At 40.7% G+C, this 24,618-nt stretch overlaps 1 protein-coding gene across 5 annotated transcripts in view; it reads left to right on the forward strand.

The window, feature by feature from the left end:
* The window catches only part of MRLN (myoregulin), a 29,547-nt gene extending 12,074 nt beyond the window's left edge, over positions 1–17,473 (forward strand). For 2 of the 5 annotated variants that reach the window (XM_041747052.1, XM_041747051.1), the window contains 2 exons: positions 15,865–15,983; positions 17,244–17,473. In XM_041747052.1, the coding sequence (XP_041602986.1) occupies positions 17,255–17,404 (150 nt within the window). In that variant the 5' untranslated portion in view covers positions 15,865–15,983; positions 17,244–17,254 and the 3' untranslated portion in view covers positions 17,405–17,473. Of the gene's footprint in view, positions 1–3,330; positions 3,564–15,864; positions 15,984–17,243 lie in introns of those variants that run through there. The other 3 variants (XM_041747050.1, XM_041747053.1, XM_041747054.1) reach the window with 3 other exon arrangements.
* The last annotated feature ends 7,145 nt before the right edge of the window (positions 17,474–24,618 follow it).

Raw genomic sequence — 24,618 nt, forward strand, 5'->3', positions numbered from 1 at the left:
CTATTTCCCAAAGTAGGACAATTTCATGCATTTAACAGAGACAGAAGTTTAGTTTTGCATTAGTATAATATCTGATACTAAAGCTCTTTTAAAGAAAAACTTACAAATAAGACCATCAAAACTTTGGCCAACATTGACCACGACAAATACAATTCCCTCTCCGTGAAACTTTCTGTACACAGAAAGTTCTTTCTTTCTGGATACAACTTTCTGTATCCATTCAGATTTTGCCCTACACATTCCTCTTCCTCATTCTTAAACACCCCGTCATTACTTTAGGACAAATCTACTCTCCTTCCCATAACAAGTGTACATCCTGGACACCTTGTATTCTCTTTGCAATTGTTTCTCCCAGAGAGCCTCATTCACATGTATTGATCTTAACTGTCAACCACAGTAAGTTCTATTTCCCGGAGATAACTGTGAGGTACATAATCGTGAACTGTTCTACATCAACATTTTGTAGCAAAGCTTATGAACATCTATCTCCTAACCTTTTTTTTTTTTTTTAAGATTTTATTTATTTATTCATGAGAATACACAGAGAGGAGAGAGAGGCAGAGACATAGGTACAGGGAGAAGCAGGCTCCATGCAGGGAGCCTGACGTGGGACTCGATCCTGGGACTCTAGAATCATGCCCTGGGCTAAACCGCTGAGCCACCCGGGCTGCCCCTCTCCTAACCTTTTATAGCCATATACATCCTTACAGTACAGCTTCTCAATGTGAGCAAAAATCAACACATTCAGACCAAAATATAGAAAGTCTTAAAATTATGCTTAATAATTAGTATTTCAATGTTTTATCTTGTTAAGAATGATCTGGGTAATCAAGCTTTAGATTCCCAGAAGATCTAGAGACTATCTCATGCCCCTGCAACTGCTCTCCCTCCTCCTGAGACACAAGTTTCTGAGTGGTGAGTGAATGCTCCACCAAAGTTGGCGAGCCCCCGTCCTCACTCATAAAGCTTCCATAAGTGTAACATGCTATTGTTAGCATGTTCCCGGTGCCATGCTGAGGACACGGCATGCCTTATGTCACTTATTTCTCAAAACAACCTGATTACATCAGCAGAGCTTTCAAATGCCATTTTACAGATGAAGAAACTGAGGCACAAGGAGAGTAAATAGCATTACCAACATCACGTTGCTAATGTCACAGAATGAATATATTCTCTTTCTAGGGCTGCAGTAAAAGTGACCACAAACTTGGTGGCTTAAAACAACAGAAATCTATTGTCTCCATTTTGGAAGCTAAAAGCCCCAAATCCAGGTGTCCACAAGGCCATCCTGTCTCTGAAGTCACTAAGGGAAGATTCTTGTTCTCTCGTCACTTCTGGTGGCTGCCAGCAGTGCGTGGTGTTCCCTGGCTTGTAGACGTGCCATTCCAGGGTCTGTTTCCTCTATCACATGGTGTTCTTGCCGTGTGTCTCTCTGTGTCCGAATTTCCCTCTCTCCTAAGGACACCAGCCATTGGGTCAGGGCCCAGTATACCAATCTTCATCCAGTAAGAGCTCATCTTAAAATTGATTACATGAGCAAGGTCCTATTTCCAAATAAAGCTACATTCACAGGTACTGGGGGTTGGAACTTGAATGTATCCTTTTGAGGGACACGATCCAACCCACAGTACTTAGTAAGCTAGGGCTCTGAAGCATCCCCAGATATCTGCAGAGTGGGATCTTTGTGCCCCCAGGGACCTTTACAAATGACCCTTGAGGAGTGTTAAGACACTATTAGGGGGGCACCTGGGTGGCTCAGTGGTTGAGCATCTGCCTTTGGTTCAAGTCGTGATCCTGGGGTCCTGGGGTCTAGTCCTGCATTGCGCTCCCCACAGGGAGCTTGCCTCTCCCTCTGCCTGTGTCTCTGCCTCTCTCTCTGTGTCTCTCATAAATAAATAAAATCTTTTAAAAAACTGTTAGAATGTCCATTTTAAAATTTCATCTTTTAAAAGTTTCCACTAAAAAAAAATAAAAAAAATAAAAGTTTCCACTAATGTTTTATGATGTACATAATGTATTTACAGTAGTACATGCATGTTGTGTTCTAAATCTTTTTTTTTTTTTTTTAATTTATGATAGTCACACAGAGAGAGAGAGGGGCAGAGACATAGGCAGAGGGAGAAGCAGGCTCCATGCACCAGGAGCCCAACGTGGGATTTGATCCCGGGTCTCCAGGATCGCGCCCTGGGCCAAAGGCAGGCACCAAACCGCTGTGCCACCCAGGGATCCCTGTTGTGTTCTATAAAGCTACGTATATTCAGTGGGTACGCAAGAATTGTAAATGGTCAGTGGGCGATTAAACAGTTTTAGGCCCTGTTCTCAATGCCACTCCTTCTCAACAATCTATTAAACTGGCGGTCACTGGTGTATTACTTTTTCTTTTTAACAGTTGCCCTGGCAAAATAGCAGTCCACTGTCTCTAGTGAGGTGTTTTGATCTCCCCATCCTCAGGGTTTGGTGAAAAAGGGTTTAGTTTGGAAAAAAAAGGCAGTTACCAGGCTTGAGCCAAGGTGACAGGGAGCTAGACTTTTAAGAATGTGGTGATTTGACAAGATTTTTTCACTTAAATTTGTATCCTTCTGTATTTCCATAACTGTCTAATGATCAGTTTCCTTTTAACGTTTCAGACAGGCAGACCCTGTGTTTAATATAATTTAGGTCTGAAAGCATACTGTTCATGATCCAAACACCATCAATTGTTGGGGACAAGGGAGGTGTATTGTTTTGGGGCTTTTTTGACATATAATTTTTCAAAACCAGCAGCCAGGTTGTGATGCGCTGTCAATTCTTCAGACCTTGGGATCCCTGGGTGGCGCAGCGGTTTGGCGCCTGCCTTTGGCCCACGGCGCGATCCTGGAGACCCGGAATCGAATCCCACGTCGGGCTCCCGGTGCATGGAGCCTGCTTCTCCCTCTGCCTGTGTCTCTGCCTCTCTCTCTCTCTCTCTCTGTGACTATCATAAATAAATAAAATTAAAAAAAAAATTTAGAAGTGGGACGCCGGGTGGCTCAGTGGTTGAGCGTCTGCCTTCAGCTCAGGGTGTGATCCCGGGATCCTGGGATCCAGTCCCGCATCGGACTCCCTGTGGGGAGCCTGCTTCTCCCTCTGCCTGTGTCTCTGCCTCTCTCTGTGTGTGTCTCTCATTGAATAAGTAAATAAAATCTTAAAAAAAAATAATTGCTCAGAAGAACAAAGGATGGTATAACATTAAATGAGTCATGGTGTTTTCCAAGAGAGTCAGATGACATTTATGTTAGTTATTGTTTAATTCTCAGAACATTTGACATAAGGGTCTATTGATTGCTGGGGCAGGGGAGCTAGTTGTTTGAGCTCTTGTATGGGCCTAAGGATATTTTTGTTATAATTTATCCCACCTGTGCCCGTCAGTTCCTTTCCACTTGCCTCCTCCCGTGACAGTCTGGCTCATGTTTCTTCATCAAGCTCTCAGCCAGTTATTAATAACAGCCCAGCGAGTCTCCTGATCCACCTAGAGCATATGGTGTTTTTCACAAAAGAGAGATCTTCTCCTTGACTTTGGACTTTGCTTATTGAGCCCCTGAACAGTAAGTTTCGGTTTTTAAAATATGTGACATTTAAAAATGTTGATGTGGGAGGAAAGTTTAGTATAACTCCTGTTTGCCTGTGGTAGGGGGAGAATATAGTAAGCTAAAACTTAGACGCATGCAGCCAATTTCCCCTCACTGGGTTTCAACATCCCTCCAATTTGTACGAGGCTGGTTGCACAACAGATTAATGAGTTGGAATTCTATTCCTCTCATTTCCTTCTGGCTAAATGAAGGTAGGAGAAGAAGCTAGGATTCATAATTCCTAAATTACTCGGCCACGCCTGGTGGTAGGCTTGGTATGCCTGTCACTGCAGTGATTGCAAAGGGAAATCTCACACAGGGCAGGTATATTCATGGGGAGCTGCACAGGAGGTGTGGGTCTGGTCTTTCTACCATGTTTGAGCTTTGGTTCAGACACGGCACCTGTCTTGTTCCAGTGATTCATTGCCTTCTTGTTTTCTTCCAGCTGAAGGCTTTGTCTTTGCAGCCTCCTTTATAATGGTTGCTTCTGAGAGTCCTGAAAAGTAGGTCACTGTGTTTTCTGTCTGGAAAAGGAGGACCTTGAAGCTCAGAAAGGCCAATGCCCTGCTCCGTCCTCGTGAGCTCAGCTGAAACCAGACAATCCAATCATTCTTCAGGACCAGGGACTAATGCAGCTTCCTGCTTTGGTTACGTATATTCATTGCTCCTGAACAGGTGCATCACACTTCTCAACAGAATGTGGAAGGGAGGTGTTACCACAAACGGGAATGAGGTAGATGCTATCCTAGTGTTGAGCCCTGGCTTGGAGCACTAACAAATTGTGTGAGTTTAAGCAAGTACCTCTCTGAGCCTCAGTTTCCTCATTTGTAAAATGAGAGTCATAAGCTCTTTTAGAAGGGATTGGGTTGAACTCATAATGTGTATAAGTAGCCAAGTATAGTAACATTATTTATGAAATCCCTCACTGGAATTTGTCTTTAATCTTCTATTTTTTTAAAAAAAGATTTTATTTATTTATTCATGAGTGACACAGATAAACAGAGAGGGAGAGACAGAGGCAGAGGAAGAAGCAGGCTCCATGCAGGAAGCCCGATGTGGGACTCGATCCCAGGACTCCAGGATCACGCCCTGGGCCAAAGGCAGAGGCTCAACTGCTGAGCCACCCAGGTGTCCCCTGAATCTTCTTAATTGCCTCTTGTTTGTTTCAGATTCAAACCTAGAGCCCCCAGTGTGGTCTTTGATAGAAAATAATAATCTAAATGGTAGAGACAGTGGAGGGAAGTGTGGGGGATGGGCAAAATGCTAAAGGGCATGAAGGAGGGCACGTATTGTGATGAGCACTGGGCATTATATGGAAGTGATAAATCACTAAATTCTACGCCTGAAACCAAGACTATGCTATATGTTAACTAACTTAAATTTAAATAAAATCTTGGGAAAAAAAGAAAGAAGAAAAAAAAAGCAAATGGTAGCAACAATAATTGGTTTCATCTTTAGGCTGAGCAAGCTGTGTGGGTGGTGAGGATAGGCATTGGAGGATGGCATACCTAGCAGTTCGGGACATTGGGCTATAGCTAAGATCAATGAAGTTGGCAAACCTCCCAAAACAATTTCAAAGTGTAAGTTAGTATTTTCATAAACTGGCCTGTTTTGCCAGTATTCTAAAATTTTCCCTTTGGTTGTGTGCTTCTGTGGCTAGAAGGGACTGGTTCCTCCCCATTGCTGACTGAGCTCATGCCTAGATGAGAGTTCCTGCTTCCCAAAGTGTCCCCCTATCATTCAGGAGATGGGATTTTTGCTTTGCTCTACAAGCTTTCACTATGCACACATTTATTTAACTCCTACTGTGTGCAAGACATAGTGCTGGGTGAGCAAGACATCAATAAGCTCTGAATAGGGCAGCCCGAGTGGCTCGGTGGTTTAGCACCACCTTCAGCCCAGGGCGTGATCCTGGAGACCCAGGATCGAGTCCCATGTCAGGCTCCCTGCATGGAGCCTGCTTCTCCCTCTGCCTGTGTCTCTGCCTCTGTGTGTGTGTGTGTGCCTCTCATTAATAAATAAATAAAATCTTTTTTTAAAAAACCTCTGAATATAGTAGGAGAAAGAAGTCAGTTCATGAGTAACTCTGATACAAGTCATAATGGGCTTGTTCCATGGTACGTGAGAAGTACAGACAGGGCCCAGATTTCACAGGGTCTTCACACCCAAGACTGATTCACCAAAAACAGGCATTTTTGATTAGGCTTCCCCTTGGAAGGCTATAAATTCTTGGAAAATAGTTCAGAGATTTTCAGGGTTCCTCCTTTGGTCCTTTTTTGAGTAATGAGCTGGTGAGGCGTAGAAGAACAGCACCTTAGGGCTGCATCTCTCTCTTTTTTTTTAAAAAGATTTATTTATTTATTCATGGTAGACACAGACTGAGAGAGAAAGGCAGAGACACAGGCAGAGGGAGAAGCAGGCTCCTCTCAGGGAGTCCGATGTGGGGCTCGAACCCGCATCCTGGGATCAGACCTGAACCAAAGGCAGGCGCCCAACTGCGGAGCCACCAGGCGTCCCAAGGCTGCATCTCATCCTCACCTTTCTACCCCCCTCCTCAATCCCCACCTTTTTTAAAAAAAAGATTTTATTTGAGAGAGAGAGCGAGAGAGCGCATGCACACACATGAGGAGGAGGGGCAGAGGAGGAGGGAGAGGGACAAGCAGACCTCAACTGAAAGGGGAGCCTGACGTGGTGTCTCAGGACCTGGGATCATGACCTGAGCTGAAGTCAGTCACTTAACCTACTGAGCCACCCAGGCGCACCCCCCGCCATTACTTATTATTGAGCACTATTTTGTTCTAAGTCCTGTGCTAAATGCTGGAAATATATTTCTGCCTTTAAAAAGGTCACAGATGTTCATTTAACTTGAAACTCTGTTCTCCCACCCAGCCATCTACCTTCTCAAGTTAAACTTGACTCCAAACAAATACTTAACTGGTTTCAGAAATCAAATCTGCACCTTCATGAATCAAAACTTGCCACTGGTGAATGTATGCAGAGTGTGTGTTGCAGAAAATAGATCGAAAGATTTTGCCAGATGCTTTTTAGAACTCCAAAGGGCCCAGACATTCCCCACTCTCCTCCACTCACCAGCCCCCAGCCTGGAGTGGCAGTCTGTTGGCCACTATATGAATTCTGCAGATTAAAAAAAAAAAAAACTAACTAACAAACTCCCTCAGTCTCACTCCCACTACCTCACACCATAGGGGCACGAACACGTGTCCGGGCTTCTCCTGAAACCTTGCAGTTGATCCCTGGCCAGGCTCAGGGCAGTTCATCTGGCCTTGGGTGAGCGCACTACAGCTGTGATTCATGGAGAGGGCTGGGGAACTTGACAGGGAGAAGCTTGATAACATTTTGATTATTTTGGTGCCAGAAGATTTCCTAATGTTAAGTGCCTATAAACTGGGCGATTTATATCTTCTTGGGGGTAGCGCACAATCTCCTATCTGGGGCACGAATGTGCCAATGGGAAATCTCAACCTTCAGAAGTCTTGGTAATGGATGATTAAGAGGAGATGTTTATGTGTAGAAAAAATAGTTCATTTTAAGGCCAAGATATTTACTTAAACCTTTCGAGGCAGGGTCAGTTGTGGTCAGGGGAGGCTCACAGCGCAGAGGCCTTGACATAGAAACAGAGCGTCAGAGGTAGAGTTGAAGAGAAGTAGAGTAGATCCACGCACGTCTGGGGACCCCTCCATCCCCCTGGCGGGCTGGGTGGACCCTCCGGAGTGCTGCCAGACAAACCAGCCCACATGCCTGCATGCCTGCCTCCACTTCCAGGGCTTTCCACCTCCAGGTCCATTTGTTTCCTCATCAGCCTCTTCTCCCCATGGCTGGGCTGTGGGGAAGGGGCCATCCTTCTGAGCCCCCAGCCTCACTGTAACACCCACAGCCCCATCAAGCGCCAGGCAGCTTGCTGGGCCCTCAGCTTACCTCCTTACCAGTCCTGAGACACTGTAGTGCCTCAGGCTGTGGAGCCAGAAGCCCTTCACTCAAGTCCTGGTTATCCCTGGCTGTGTGACCTTGAATAGTTGATTTAACCTCTCTGCTCCTCAGTTTCTCCAACCAAGGAAATAGGAGCGCTAATACTCACCGTATAAGATTATAGGAGATTACAATCTAAGCGTTTGTAGGCCTTTCCTAATGATAGTTATGAATAAAATCCTTTCTTTTTTTTTTTTTTAAGATTTTATTTGTTCATTCATGACACACAGAGAAAGAGAGGCAGAGACACAGGCAGAGGGAGAAGCAGGCTCCTCTCAGGGAGTCCGATGTGGGGCTCGAACCCGCATCCTGGGATCAGACCTGAACCAAAGGCAGGCGCCCAACTGCGGAGCCACCAGGCGTCCCAAGGCTGCATCTCATCCTCACCTTTCTACCCCCCTCCTCAATCCCCACCTTTTTTAAAAAAAAGATTTTATTTGAGAGAGAGAGCGAGAGAGCGCATGCACACACATGAGGAGGAGGGGCAGAGGAGGAGGGAGAGGGACAAGCAGACCTCAACTGAAAGGGGAGCCTGACGTGGTGTCTCAGGACCTGGGATCATGACCTGAGCTGAAGTCAGTCACTTAACCTACTGAGCCACCCAGGCGCACCCCCCGCCATTACTTATTATTGAGCACTATTTTGTTCTAAGTCCTGTGCTAAATGCTGGAAATATATTTCTGCCTTTAAAAAGGTCACAGATGTTCATTTAACTTGAAACTCTGTTCTCCCACCCAGCCATCTACCTTCTCAAGTTAAACTTGACTCCAAACAAATACTTAACTGGTTTCAGAAATCAAATCTGCACCTTCATGAACCAAAACTTGCCACTGGTGAATGTATGCAGAGTGTGTGTTGCAGAAAATAGATCGAAAGATTTTGCCAGATGCTTTTTAGAACTCCAAAGGGCCCAGACATTCCCCACTCTCCTCCACTCACCAGCCCCCAGCCTGGAGTGGCAGTCTGTTGGCCACTATATGAATTCTGCAGATTAAAAAAAAAAAAAACTAACTAACAAACTCCCTCAGTCTCACTCCCACTACCTCACACCATAGGGGCACGAACACGTGTCCGGGCTTCTCCTGAAACCTTGCAGTTGATCCCTGGCCAGGCTCAGGGCAGTTCATCTGGCCTTGGGTGAGCGCACTACAGCTGTGATTCATGGAGAGGGCTGGGGAACTTGACAGGGAGAAGCTTGATAACATTTTGATTATTTTGGTGCCAGAAGATTTCCTAATGTTAAGTGCCTATAAACTGGGCGATTTATATCTTCTTGGGGGTAGCGCACAATCTCCTATCTGGGGCACGAATGTGCCAATGGGAAATCTCAACCTTCAGAAGTCTTGGTAATGGATGATTAAGAGGAGATGTTTATGTGTAGAAAAAATAGTTCATTTTAAGGCCAAGATATTTACTTAAACCTTTCGAGGCAGGGTCAGTTGTGGTCAGGGGAGGCTCACAGCGCAGAGGCCTTGACATAGAAACAGAGCGTCAGAGGTAGAGTTGAAGAGAAGTAGAGTAGATCCACGCACGTCTGGGGACCCCTCCATCCCCCTGGCGGGCTGGGTGGACCCTCCGGAGTGCTGCCAGACAAACCAGCCCACATGCCTGCATGCCTGCCTCCACTTCCAGGGCTTTCCACCTCCAGGTCCATTTGTTTCCTCATCAGCCTCTTCTCCCCATGGCTGGGCTGTGGGGAAGGGGCCATCCTTCTGAGCCCCCAGCCTCACTGTAACACCCACAGCCCCATCAAGCGCCAGGCAGCTTGCTGGGCCCTCAGCTTACCTCCTTACCAGTCCTGAGACACTGTAGTGCCTCAGGCTGTGGAGCCAGAAGCCCTTCACTCAAGTCCTGGTTATCCCTGGTGTGTGACCTTGAATAGTTGATTTAACCTCTCTGCTCCTCAGTTTCTCCAACCAAGGAAATAGGAGCGCTAATTACTCACCGTATAAGATTATAGGAGATTACAATCAAAGCGTTTGTAGGCCTTTCCTAATGATAGTTATGAATAAAATCCTTTCTTTTTTTTTTTTTTTAAGATTTTATTTGTTCATTCATGACACACAGAGAAAGAGAGGCAGAGACACAGGCAGAGAGAGAAGCAAGCTCCACTCGAAGAGCCCGTTGTGGGACTTCATCTGGGGACTCTGGGATCACACCCTGAGACAAAGGCAGATGCTCAACCGCTAAGCCGGCCACCCAGGTGTCCCATGAATAAAATCCTTTCCATTTCCTGCAAGACAGGCATTATCTTTGGGTGGCAGGTGAGGTTAAGTGCCAGGTCTAAAGCTACAGGGTAACACCGACTAGAACCAGGATCTAAAACCAGTTCCATCCAGCTCTAAAGCCAAAGCTCTCTCCTTGCTCCGCTTTGCTGACTGACCATCTGTGACAAAGCATATGTTTTTGTTTTCAGTCGAAGTCCACTTTGTCAAGTTCTGGCCTGCCAAGTGTTTCAATTTTCACTTGTGACTTACTTTATTTTGGACTCTCTGGTCTGACCCTGGCCCGAATCAAAGAAACTGGGAGGTGATGAAGGTAGCATATCTCCAAATATCCAAGCGAAATGCAGAATCCCATTTATCTCAAATGTCAAAAATTTGCTGAGGCAATTATGATGGTAGTTGTGAAAAAAAGTAGCTGTGGAACCTCAGACAAGTTGCTGTACTTCCTGTATTTCTCTGGGCCTCGTTTGTCCAATGGGAAGTTTACAAAATAGCAAATATCTTTTCCAGTGCCAACATTCGTGTCGTATTTCAGACCTTTTACTACTATTGTTTTTCTTAGCTGGAAAGAGAAAAATCTCTTTGAAATCATATCTTAAGCAGGAAACAAGGTACAACAATCATGCTGGCAGTCATTTAAGTGTAAAGCCATATGCCATTTATTATGATTCTCATTCAACAAGCTTTCTCTCACACAAGACACATACCATTGATGAATTAATTTCTCAGATGTGTGTTAAATTTCCTTTCTCACATAATTCAGCTTTGAGTGAGTCTAATGGAGCCATCACTAGTTCAAAAAATGTAATTTGAACTCAAATTTTAGAAACTTACATAACACACAAAACCCATTTATCATTGAATAGACTTGAGTTTTTAGTTAACTTCTGAATGACTCAAATTTGAAGAGTCTCCTGCTCAGCCACACCAGCATCCATTTCTGGAGTCCTAAGGGGACAAATCTCCATTATGCCATAGAAACAGTAGCCATCCTAACAGGACATTCCTATCCTAAAATCCCATATTGCTGATGCCAAATTTTTGTTGCCTTCCAACAACTTGACATGGTTCCCTAATTACAAGGAAAAAACCAATACAGAAGCAAAGACATCAACACAACATAACACCCATATGATTTCTCAAGTTTCTAAAAGATAATTTTATTGAACATAAACTTTATAGGAAAGAGACATTTTCTGTATAGAGACAAAGAGAAAGCACCCAACTTTGGGATTTTACTTTTTAAATATTTGCTGGAAAAGGTTGACTTAATATATGTGTTTTTCTTGCTGTAATTATCACGTAAACAAAATGAACTTTCAGTCTTCCGAAAAAGCTCTTACTTTAAGAGCAGTTGTTAAATCAAAATTTGTTGGAAATGAATTGGTGTCAGATACTGTGAGGTACTGGCAGCCAGGGTGGATAAAGCCATCCTTACTTTCTAGTAAAATAACAGCAGTCTATGGGGTGTTCTATGCAGACAAACATAATACAGTGTAGTGAGTGGAAATATTATAGACAAGCTGGCTTTAATTTTGCCTGAGAAAGTCAGGATGAATCACTGAGGAGGTAATTGCATTTCAAAGGTGTGTGACAGTTTTGTGTTCAGGTGTTTAAAGAGAACCCAAGAATGATTCATTCAAGAATACCATCTAGGAGGTAATACACTAGATTAGTTACGGTAATATTTACCAGTGCTTAATACAGGTACTTGCTAGGCACAAGTATCATCTCATTTAATTTTCATACTGTCCTAAGACATAGGTACTATTATTTTCATCCCCATTTTGTAGAAGTGCTAACTAAGGCACAGAGAGTTGATGTAACTTGTCCAAGTTCTCATGGAAGTAGCAGATCTGAGTGAAATACCATCAGTCTGATTCCAGACTCACCGCTCAACCACCATGTCCTGAAAACATTCTTGGTATTTTTTTGTCCAGCTAACATTAGGAGATCAAGGGGGAAAAATGTGTCAAAGGTTGATCACTGGATAGATAAGTAATGATAAACCGGAATAAAATTGCAAATAAAAAAGCTAGTAGGATTTTAAAAACTTCTACTTTCAGCAAACCTAGTTGCTAGATAGTAAGCTCACATTGGTGGTCTGTGAATGTCCCATTACAGATTATTTCGATTTGGGTAAATGAACAGCTGGTTGTTGTATAGCTATCTTGGCAAATTCAGGGTTATCTCGCCCAGAAGGGTAATTGCAAGACTGTCCGTTGCATTATTGACCAGTAGTTCACATAATGCACAAAGGAGCCAGGACCAAAGGAAGAGAGGTCATTAATAATTACATGTGGATATTTGCATTTCAGTATGGTCAATTTCTACCTTAATATAGATCTTTTCAAAAGTAACTTCTTGTTTGAAAATATTAATAAATATATGTAGTTGAAAGATGGTGCCATCTGGAATCCTGGGTTAGTAGAATCCAAGATCCAGCACAGAATACTTAGTGGCCGTGGATAGTTGCTCTATGTTTTAATAGCATATAACCACAGCCTAACACCTGCTAGACCCTCAATAAATGGTAATTATTGTACTTTAATTAAGTGACCTATTAAGTAAAAATGGACAGATTTCAATTTTGTGTCATTTTCCAACTTATGTCTCTAGGGAACTTTGCTCAATATTATCTTGACAGTTAGATACTGATGGAAACAGGAGTAGGATTAGCACATTCTTGTCAAAAAAGAAAATATTTTTGAAGTATGACCCAAGAGATTAAGACTATAAACTTGAATCCAATGAAAAGTGTTTTCTTTTGATTAAAAAAGAGACTTTACAAAGTATGTTCTGTTCTTTGTCTTGACCAAGAATCCACACCTAATAAGGGGAAATAGTAGAGGGAAAGAAATTGAAAAAATTGGTGAAGTCTTACTGGGGGGCCAAGCCATTTAGCAAATCCACTCTTATGGTTGCAGAAGTCAGAGTTGATTTGAGAAGCCCCATTTTACATAAAAAAAAAAAAAACAACAAGATTGTAAAGGTTTTAAAGGCAAGAGCCTACAAGATGATGGCAGGAGGAAGAAGATGGAATACAGTGAAATTCAGCTTCCAGAGACTACTTTCCATTTGTCCAACTTACTTTCTGAGATACCGCTTTTCAACCACTCAAGAAACAAGGAACAGATCACTTTGAATTAGATTATTTGGGCTTTTCCTGGTGTCAAAAGATAAAATAAGTACAAATTAAAAAAAAACAACTAGATAAGACAGCACAACATTCGATAAAATAATAAATTGGTTCCCAGTGCCTCCTGGAAATAGGGAAAAGAAATATAGGTAGAAACATTGCAAATGAGATGATAAATTATTTGCAGTCATCTGAAATTTCAACATGAAGTATTATTAAGCCCAAAGTAATCTGGGATGTCTTATATCAGAAATTGGAGGTTATTTTAATTATGACTTTTAAATACCAATTCAAGATAAGATCATGGTCTTGAGACAGTCACACTCAATATGTTCTAGCATACTCTTAGAAGTGTCCTACTTTGTTTGAAATTTATATTCTTGGTACATGTTGTATCCAATAAAAAAGACACTAGGAATCATTTCCCCCCTAAAAATTGCTGGTGTTAAATAGCTTTTCCCCAAAAAAGAATGTCAGTCCAATCCCAAAGAAAAAACACCTGATTACAAAGCTTCTAGTTAAGTAAGAACTAATCAAAATGTAAATCAAAGTGTAATGACACTCATAATTGTAATCCACAGTAAAATCTGAGCATGTTAGTAAGCTTGTGGTGATACAAGTCTGTGTCCTTCCAAGGATTACATCTAGAAGCAGATCTATCATCAAGTAGAAGAATCAAACAAGAACCACCCATATTCCTGTTGATCATGAGCATTTTGAATGAGACAAGAACATGTTCTTTAGCAAAAGAAATTTAAAATGAACTCAAGGAAAGTTAATTTTATTAATGAAACTTTTTAATTGAAATAATGTGATTTATACTTTTTCACAAAAGCTACATATTTTCGTTAAAATGTTTCAAGGATAAATCTAATTTTTCCCAAGTTCATATTTGTTTAAATGATTGGTTTGGCAAAATAAAATCAGTATATGTTACTTTTCAATATATGGAGAAGGAAGAGGCCTGGCAGTTTTGAAACTACTTTCCTTATTTTCTAAAATTATATATGAGCAAGTAATATCCTTTTAAGTGAAAATGTGAGAAATAGAAACAGCAAGAATAAAAAAAAAAATCACATATAGTCTTTCCTTCCAAACTTGGCCACTGTGATCATTTGCAGATATTTCTTAGTTTTCTTTTTGTATTTCAGTTGTGAAGGTTAATATACACGTAGAAAAGCACATAAAACTTATATATACAGTTTAATAAGTGATTAAAAACTGATTGCCAGCGTAACCACCACCCAGAGCAAGGAATAAAACTGCTGGGAGTGCCTCAAACTGACTATCCCTTCCCTTACCCTCACTGAAGTCACCCCCTCCTGATGTATGGTAGCCAATCCCTTGCTTTCCTTGATAAATTTACCTTCTACACTGTTGCCATCCACATACGCACCCCAAACTTCACACTTTTTTAAAAAAGATTTATTTTATCTGTTTTAGAGAGAGAAAATGTGGGGAGAGGGGCAGAGTGAGAGGAAGAGAATCTCAAGAAGACTCCATACAGAGCACAGAGCCTGAGGTGGGGCTCAATATCATAACCCTGAGATCATGACCTGAGCTGAAATCAAGAGTTGGACGCTTTAGCCAACTGCGCCACCCAAGCACCTCTTTTGTGCCTTGCCTTTTAAAAGTTCAATATTATGATTGTAAAATTTATCCCTGCTTTTGCATGGAGCTGTAGCTTAATTTTCATTACTGTGTAATATTCCACTATATGTATGAATTTATCTATTTATCTTGGGCACCTGGGTAGCTTCTAAGTGGAGAATATTATGAACAATGTGTGTCCTGGTGCAGATATCCCTGCATCAGGTGTATACTTAGGAGTGTAATGGGTGATCATAAGGTATGGGTTTTAATCATATTTGAATATTTAAACATAATTTTCTAAGTAGCATTTTTATTATTTCAGAGTTGTAATCACCATCATTATATTGAATAAATAATTTCCATTTGTGACCAAATATTATAGCCTGGTCTTTTGTAATGAATTTACTCCTTTGGACACCTGGGTGGCTCAGTGGTTGAGCGTCTGCTTTTGGCTCAGGGTGTGATCCTGGAGTTCTAGGATCGAGTCCCACATTGGGCTCCCTGCATGGAGCCTGCTTCTCCCTCTGCCTCTGTCTGCCTCTTTCTCTGTGTCTCTCATGAATAAATAAATTTTAAAAAATTAAAAAAAAATTTACTCCTCCACTTTCTAATTTGCTCATAAAAGTGATACAAAATCTTAAAATTTATAGAATTTATAGCAGACATACGATCACATGAACTATGGTCTTATGTAGACAGAGAAGTTTTGTTTGTTGTCCTAGAAGATATTGAAGCAAATATATTCTAAATAATTTTTAAGGAAGTTTTTTGATTGAGTTGTGTTTGACCTACAGCATTGCATAAGTGTAAGGTATAGGACACATTGATGTGATACATTTATATTGCAGTATGATTGCCATAGGAGTATTAGCTAACACCTCTATAACACCACATAATTATCATTTCTTCTTGTGTTGAAAACAATTAAAATCTAATCTCTTAGCAAGTCTAATGTTTATAATAGTTTTGTCTATAACCACTGTACTGTGTATTGGGTCTTTAGAACTTACTAGTTTCAAGTATGTGTCTTTAAACATTTCTCCTCTTCTCCCACCCCTGAGAAATGTTGTTTTAAAGACATGGTGAATGTTTGCCTTGCCAGGAAAACTCTAGAATCCAGCTTAATGTTTCTGTTAAAGGTTCAGTGTTTAGCTGTACAAATCTGTGATAAATTAAAATTAAACTGTCATACTTTCTTTCCAAAGTCCACTTTTCGACATCTTGCTGATTTCGTTGGAAGTAGTTTTAGAGTTTCTCCAAGCAGGCTCTCTGCTGCTCCACTTCGTACACTACCTCACTTTCCAGTAAAACCTTTTAATGTGCTTTGACACAGGGACCAAGGTTGCTAAGAGACCACCGGTGCTGAATGCCCTTTGTCCTAGCAAGAGCTTAGAGTTTACCGAGAGAAAACCAAGGAGCAGGGTTATCTACCGCTACCTGGGATTAAGGCAGGTGAGAAATGGGTTTCTGCTCACTCATCAGTCCTTGCCAGCTCCCTGGTTTCTCCCGAACTTCCTATTTTGGTCTCTTTCTGTTGTTGGAGGAAAGTAGAGGTGCCCCTCAGGGCACAGATTAAACAAACATAAACTGGAGGCCATGGCCATCACAGCAAAGGAGAATCACTTTGCAAACCCATGAATTATTCTCACTCCTTGTTTCTGAAACATAGGCCAAAGGAATTGTTGAAAGTCCGGGAAATTCTAGGTGTTTACTGTGCCAGTGCCTGCTGTGTAATTTGGGGCATACCATTCCCTTCTCCAGGAACGGGGCTACTTATTACAGAAATTAACCAAGATTGCTTAAATGGGAGAAGACAACACTGTATAAACCTCATCTGTTCCCCTCTTACAACTCAACCTGCCTTTTTGGTTTCTGGGTGAAAGTAGCAAAAAATATTCTTCTACCCCAATATTGCTTCTTTTTAAAAGTATTGACGGTCCCTTTAACTTGACTGTATTAAAGGAACTTTGATGCAAGTCTTTGAAAATTACTTGATTTATTTGACCTTGAATTCCTGAAAAAGGAGTTCAGAATGGTTCTAAACCCCCTACCTGACAGGCATTCGGTAAAATGTTCCAACAGTGTGCTAAACAGAGCTCACATTAATACATAACACTTTTTGAAATTCCTGTTATTTAAAAAACTGTTTAACACAGAAATGTGGAGGAAATTAAATGTTTGATATCTTATTAAGTGACCAAACTAATGAGAGGGGATCCCGAGGAAAGATCAAGAAAAAGACCTTTTGTTTGTTTAATTAAAAAAATATTTATCACCTGCCTTCTTCTGTGTCTTCAAATTCACATTTCCTGGTGATGTTGCCGATACAGGTTGGAAGAATGGCAATTTCACTGATGCCAACAGAAATGGTAAAGGACTTTGCAGATAAGATTTGATAAGCAATTACTGATAATGACAAGAGAACAGTCGTTTTGATAGTTCCTTGAGTTGTTTCTCTTCAGAAAGCAAGCATATTTGACATGTAGAAAAATGTATGATTATGACATAAAGTGGTCAAAATGAGTAGGTGGGAAATAATTTAATTCATTAGAGGGGAAAGTATTTTACTTTATTGATGGGTTACAGGTGTGTATAGATGTTCCCTCATCACTATTTCTTTACAGTGCAAATATTCCATTGAGTTTAAATAATCAAGATTATAAACATGTTTATTTCAGGGTACTTTTCTTGTTCTTTTTTTTTTTCCCCCAGGAAGCAAGAGCATGTTGGATATGATGTGTAAAAACTGGATATTAATATCTACTACGATTCCCACAAGTCCAGAAGATGAAATTGTTGGAAGACTTCTAAAAATTTTGTTTGTTATCTTTGTTGACTTTATGTCTATTATGTATGTCATTGTAACTTCCTAAAGAGCAGAATTCTCTTGCTTTACATGTGAATTTCACATTAATTCTGCTGAATAAAAATTTGTAGTTTAATTTGTTGAGTGATATTATTCTGATCTCCACTTATTCTAGAAGCTAAAATGACATTTCAATAAAAACAATATCATTCATTGCTTAGTACCTTAGGGTTTATAAAACACCATAAAAATTGACATTTTTTTCCCTATAAATCTACACAACTGAGTCCTAAAACTTCTTGACTTTTAAACATGATTGTAATTTGATAGATTGACTAAAATTTATAGGTATAATTATGGGTGATTTTTTTCAGGATGCATACCTACATGAAATTTTATATGGTTCTATTTTTAACACATCAAGCTTAACATATGATAATCTTTCCATACAATATGCCAGTAGTTTACTTCATTTTCTTATACACCTATCTGTGTGGAAGTGGATATGTTTTTCTGAACCCTGGAGAATTTTATGTTTCTAACAACAAAAACATAGAGTTAGGAATAAAATACTGTAAAGAAATCTTTTAAGAAAACAGAACTTCCACATTTAAAAATCTTTCGTGAAAAAGAGAGATTGTTTACCCTGCTTGACAACGAATCCTCTTTACTTGTTTTCTTGATAACCTCCTTTTCTGACAGTGTTAATATATAACTGTTGAACTCCTGCTTTTTAAGATTCTGAAAAGCAAAGGTCACTCTGTCCTTTAAATTCTCTGACTTTTTACATTGAACACACCTGCTTCACAAAAGTGATTTTTTCATGTGGTGCCCATTTTCTCAGATTTGGCCCAATCATTAATGCAAGATTTCATAAGAGGCCTAATGAAGTGTGAAAGGAATCTAGGACCTTTGAGACTTATTACTGAACTGACTCTTACTTAACCTTTCAGTGGTGTTGTATATTTAACCATAAGCCAAATAGAGGCAAACTATTTGAACATTTGCTGTCATAGAAAATCCTACTTCTTCTACGCTATATATTCACAGCCTTCCTTTTGGATATAAGGGTCATATACTGTTGATGCAATGTGTTTCTCCCCGGTCCTCTGATTTGGAGTTTGTTGGAGCCTAGTACCAGGCTACTGACAAGAGAGTAAGTCACTCTGTCTTCTGAAAATTGTTTTTTCCCCCCACTGTGTGCTTCCAGGCAGTAGACAATGTGGTTAGAAGCATTGACTCTGAAGTCAGACTGCCTGAATCCAAATCTTGGCTTCACCTCTTACACTTTAAGAACCCCATGTCTCCCTTTCCTTCCCTTTAAGACATGTGCCTGTATCATAGGTTTGTAGAGAGGATGAAATGAGATGACTAGTGCAAAGCACTTAGCACAGTTCTCAGAGGATGAAAAACCTGAAACCGTGATAGATACGTGTTATTGGCATCCTCAGTGGGAACACAAGTGACTTGGCTTCCTTTAAGCTGAATGGTAGCGGATCTCAGTCACCTGCTGTTCTATGCTTCTCCTGTGCCCTTAGAATGACCTCATATTAACCCATTCCCTTGGCCTGAGAATGTGATTGTTTGCCACTAGCATAATTCTGGGCAAAGTGTAGATCTAAATGGGTTGACACTGCAGGGCTGACTTTTGATTATGTTAGTTTGGGACCTGGCAATTATGACTAGATACAATGTGGCTTGAGACAACAAAGGAAAATTGATAAATATCTTTTTGCAATAAGTAATCAGAGTCTTGGCTATATAATTAGAAATATATTGCTTTTTTTTTTTCACTGTTCAAAAATATTCATTCAATTTCTTTTTGACAGGCATGGTGCTAAACAGCCAGGTAAAGGATTGAGCAAAATGTGGTTCTTGCTCTCAGGGAGTCCACAGTCCAGTGTGTGAGGAGGGAATGAATGGATACCCAAGTGGTGCAATTGCAGTTGGGTAAAGTAGTAGGCAGGACACACCAGGGATGTTCTGGAGGGTGTGGTGGAGGATGTTCTGGGTACTGCCAGAAGCAGCAAGTCTTGGGATCCTATTAGACATTGCAGAACCTAGTTCCCCTTCTGAATTCTGACCTACTGAATTCAGAAGCTGCCCTGTAATCAGATCCCCAGTGATTCATATGCATGCTACAGTTTGAGAAACACGTTTATGTGGAAGGAAGCTCACTGGATTAAGAATTCCTACTGTCTGGTTAGTGGACAGATATGTGACCTCTGGGCAAGTTGCTTAACCTCTCTGGGTCTCATACCCCTCCTGCATTAAAATAGAACAGAATGAAGAAAAACCAAAAAATGGCTTTATGCTTTGCATATCACATAGATACATTGTAAATTTTAAATGAACTGAACCGAAACACATAGAAATGCATAACAGAAAATAGTTATGTAAATCTAAGAAGTTATAAACATCAAGAACACAGGAGTGACTCTGGGAGGTAAGGGATCTGAAATTCCCTTTAGGAGAACTAGAAAATAATTGTTTTCCTAAATGGCAACAATATCCACTGCATGGATGTGTATCTGCAGCCTGGATTAGGTAATGTGTTTTCTTGGATGAATTTCTGTGGAATTTCATAGAACTTAATGTCCACAAGCACTGTTATAATCAATCAACCCACTGACTGAACTGGATGGTGTTTTCGAACTTGTGACTAATACATATAAATTGTTTGGCCATGCCTGAGCTCTCTGTCTACATGCTCTTAATTTCATAATCTTGGTATCAACTCAAGTGGCCTTGCATCCTTCCTAGTTCTGTGGTCCATGAAGACTTTCAGAAGAGAGGTCAGAAGCTGCCTGCTAGAAACCTCGTAATTCATAAATGGCAGTACCTGAAGCTGTGGTGACAGCTGAAAATGAGAAAACCAAGACCTTGGACTCAAAACAATCTGCCTCAACCATTCAGTTATCTTCATGTCAAACCAGGCAGGTTAATCGTCTCACTGGCTCTTCACTTGGCAGAGCTAGAAGTTTGTGCTAAATGAAGCATCCTAATCCTATGCTCGGCATTTACCAAGGAAAATGCAACCTGTTGCGTATAACCTATTGTGAAATCTTGTAATGTATTGCCTATCTCCTGTACCGGCATCTGTCTTTTCTAAGGCTTCCATCTGTAATAAAATGGCGTATGAATCCATTGTTCATCGAGTCCCATTGTTTCATGGTATCCAATTTGTAGACAGTCTATAAAAAGGAAATCTTGGATGATTGTGCTGCACTTAATATACAAAGAAATATATGAGCCGTGTCCATAAAATCATGTAATGTCAATTTTTCTATAATTGCAAAATCTCAAATGCCATTTTGAGCAATTTGTTCCCAAAGAATTCACAAATGACATTTTGGTAGATGTGGTGATTGCTTGGGCTTAATTAATATAACATCTTTCGGGCGACAAGGACTCTATAGTTTATGCAGTAATTCAGCATTCACTTGAATGAAATGACTTATCAAAAAAAAAAAAAAAGCCAGATAGCCATTTGGAATTGGAATGGAAGGTTGCTAACTCTGGGGTAGGACTGGGAAGAAGTGCTTCTGTGGAGACAGGGGTCGAGGTTTGAAAGAGAATCTTTAAGGTGTGGTGTTTTTGTGACCATGTAGAAGAGGTTTTGTTCCAGGTTGCTGTCTGCATGATGGCTATTTGCTAACCTTACTGGGAGCGGTCCTACTAACTGGGCAAGCTGAGGGCAAGTTGCCATGTAGGCCAGTCTGGGATCAACAGTGAGCCCAGACTTATTTATAAACCTGCAGGAAGGGCCCCTTGACTGTGCTCTGCCTTCTGACTCAGGATGATGGGGAGAGATTAGTGAGAGAGCACGGGAAGTCCTTGATGGCCAACTGGGTTTCTAGCCTGAACCATTTGCCCTTTCAGCCAGGAGCTGGCTACAGACTGTTTTCTGGATGGTCAGTGTCCCTGGACTGGTGTGATCTCAAGGTACTGGACTGACCTTTGGGTGTTGTTTACGAAGCTCATTATGACTTGCACTATGGAGCTCATCTGCTCAATAAATATTTGGCGAGCACTTATTGCCTATCTGGTAGTGCTGCAGGCCTAGGGAAAGACTGTGGGCCCTGTCCTCATGGAGCTTGCTTTCTGGTGGGTAAAGCAGACAACAAACTGATAAACTCATGAGAATTTCAGATAGTTCTAAATGCTGTGAAAAAAGGAAAACAAAGCAATGAGAAAGAGAGAGTTTATGTGGGGTTAAAATGGAGGCCTGTTGGTAAAGACTTCAGGTAAAGAGAATAGTAGGTACAAAGGCCCTGAGGTAGGCAGGTAGAGGTCAGCAAAACATTAGGAAAGCCAGTGTGACTATAACTTAGTGAACAAGTAGAGAGTTAGTTTTACAGGTTTGATAAAAATCAGCTTCTATATGACTTATTGAATATTTGTTGCACCACCTGGATAGTTGGTGAAACTTTCTCATGGCAAACTGTAGAAAGAATGTGAGCAGATCTCGCGTTCTGTGTCCTTTGCACTGGCACACATCCCACAGATAATGAACCCTCTCTGGGGACTGTGATTTTTCCATGGTTATTCTAGGCTGGTTGTATCTGGCTCCTAACTTGTTGCAGTGTGAGGCAGCTTCATTGCTCTACTCATTAATTTTAAAAGTTGTGTTTTTAGGACAGCATTTTAAAAACCACAAGCAGGGGATCCCTGGGTGGCTCAGAGGTTTAGCGCCTGCCTTTGGCCCAGGGCACTATCCTGGAGTCCTGGGATCAAGTTCCACGTCGGGCTTCCAGCATGGAGCCTGCTTCTCCCTCCTCCTGTGTCTCTGCCTCTCTCTCTCTCTATGTCTATCATGAATAAATAAATAAATCTTTTTTAAAAATTAAAAAAATAAAAACCACAAGCAGAGCAAAAATTGTATCTGCTGTAGTTTTTAAAATAACAGATTTATTATTATGATTTATATACCATACCATTCATCAATAAAGTATACAATTCTTTTAGTATATTTTGTATGATTTTTAGTATATTTACCAAGTTGTGCAACCTTCAGCACAATTAATTTTAGGACATTTTCACCACTCTAGGGAGAACCCCAATTAGTACCCATCAGCAGTTATTCCTATCTGCTCCCAGTGACCCCTCCCCCAGCAGCCCTGGGTGACTACTGACTCTCTGTCTCTGTCTCTGTCTCTATAGATCTGGGCATTAAATATATGTAGAATAATGCACCAGATAACATTTTGCATTTGGCTTCTTTATGGCCAAATAATATTCCATTATATGGATACATCACAGTTTAGTTATCTGCTCTTCAGCTGATGGACATTTGGATTGTTGCCACTTTTTGGTTATGAATAGTGTTTTTAGGAACACTCATGTGTACATTTTTTGTGAAAGCATATTTTTTCATTTATTTTGGATACTTAACCAGTTAGGTGAGGGAGGTTACATTGGGTTATACGATAACTCTATATATGGGGTTATACGACAACTCTACTTTTAAACATTTTCTTTTTTTTCCTTTTAAACTTTTGAGGAGCTGCCAGACTATTTTACAAAAGCAGCTGCCCACATCTATAGTTTTTTTTTTAAAGATTTTATTTATTTATTCATGAAAGACACAGAGAGAGGCAGAGACATAAGCAGAGGGAGAAGCAGGCTCCCCGCAGGGAGCCAGATGTGGGACTCGATCCAGGGACTCCGGTATCATGCCCTGAGCCAAAGGCAGATGCTCACCTGCTGAGCCACCCAGGCATCCCACACCTGTAGTTTTTTTTTTTTAAATTTTTTTTTATTATTATTTATTTATGATAGTCACAGAGAGAGAGAGAGAGAGAGAGAGAGAGGCAGAGACACAGGCAGAGGGAGAAGCAGGCTCCATGCACCGGGAGCCCGACGTGGGATTCGATCCCAGGTCTCCAGGATCGCGCCCTGGGCCAAAGGCAGGCGCCAAACCGCTGCGCCACCCAGGGATCCCCCACACCTGTAGTTTTTGAAAAGGTTTTCTCTTGATTTCTAGGGGGAGACAGAACATTATATATACATATATTATTTATATACATATTATTTATATATATTATATATTATATTATTTATATGTATTTATATATTATGTATTATATTATTTTATTTGAGAGAGAGCAGAGTGTGAGTGGGGGAGGGGCAAAGGGAGAGAATTCCAAGCAGGCTTCAATGCTCAGTGTGGAACCCCATGTGGGGCTCAATCTCATGACTTTGAGATCAGGACCTGAGCCAAATTCAAGAGTCAGAGGTTTAACCATCTGAGCCACCTGGGTGCCCCTAGAGAACATTTTTGTCACCTTGATAATCCTCAGGATTTTATTTTATTTTATTTTTAAATATTTTATTTATTTATTCATGAGAGACACACACACACACACAGAGGCAGAGACACAGGCAATAATCCTCAGGATTTTAAATATTAAATAGGTAGATTATGAAATAAAGGCTAAAGATGAAAGCTCTGCCCCTTCCTCTAGATCTGAGCTTTAAAACCTTCAATTATTATATTATTATTTTTAAAATATTTTTTTAAATAATATATTTATTTTTTATTGGTGTTCAATTTGCCAACATACAGAATAACATCCAGTGCTCATCCCATCAAGTGCCCCCCTCAGTGCCCATCACCCATTCACCCCTACCCCCCATCCTCCTCCCCTTCCCAATTATTTTTTTTAAATCTCTATTTTATGCTATCTAGCAATCACAAGCTATTATTTGTGTTCCTTATTACCCATTTCAGTTCAAAAAGTTAATTATGTAAAAAATTCCCGACATTTCCTTCAAGTACTTTAGGTCTGATTAAAAAAAAATCCAAATTAACATGAGATACTTTTTCATTGACGGAGGTTAGATTTATTTGATTACCATTCATTGGATACCTACTCTAAGCCAAGCATGTTCAGGATGCTGGATATTTTCCTCTCTGCTTTCTACTTCAGAAGGTTCACTTTATTAGTTACATGGTTGGAGGAATACTGTGTAGTACAAATTATTCTTTTTTTTTTAAAAAAAAGATTTTATTTATTTACTTGAGAGAGAGTGTACAAGAAGACCATGAGCAAAAGTGGAGAGGAAGGGCAGAGGGAGAGGGAGAAGAAGCAAGTTCCTCACTGAGCTAGGACCCCAACAATGTGGGGTTCAGTCCCAGGACCCCAGGATTATGACTTGAGCTGAAGGCAGATGCTTAACTGACTGAACCACCAAGGTGCCTCACAAATGATTCTGTAGTTCATTTTCCATCAGCAGACCCTTTGCAGATTGAATTTTTGGCTCTTGGTATACATTAGC

The sequence above is a fragment of the Vulpes lagopus genome, chromosome 3 (assembly GCF_018345385.1).
Source record: "Vulpes lagopus strain Blue_001 chromosome 3, ASM1834538v1, whole genome shotgun sequence".
In the NCBI taxonomy this organism is placed as follows: domain Eukaryota; kingdom Metazoa; phylum Chordata; class Mammalia; order Carnivora; family Canidae; genus Vulpes; species Vulpes lagopus.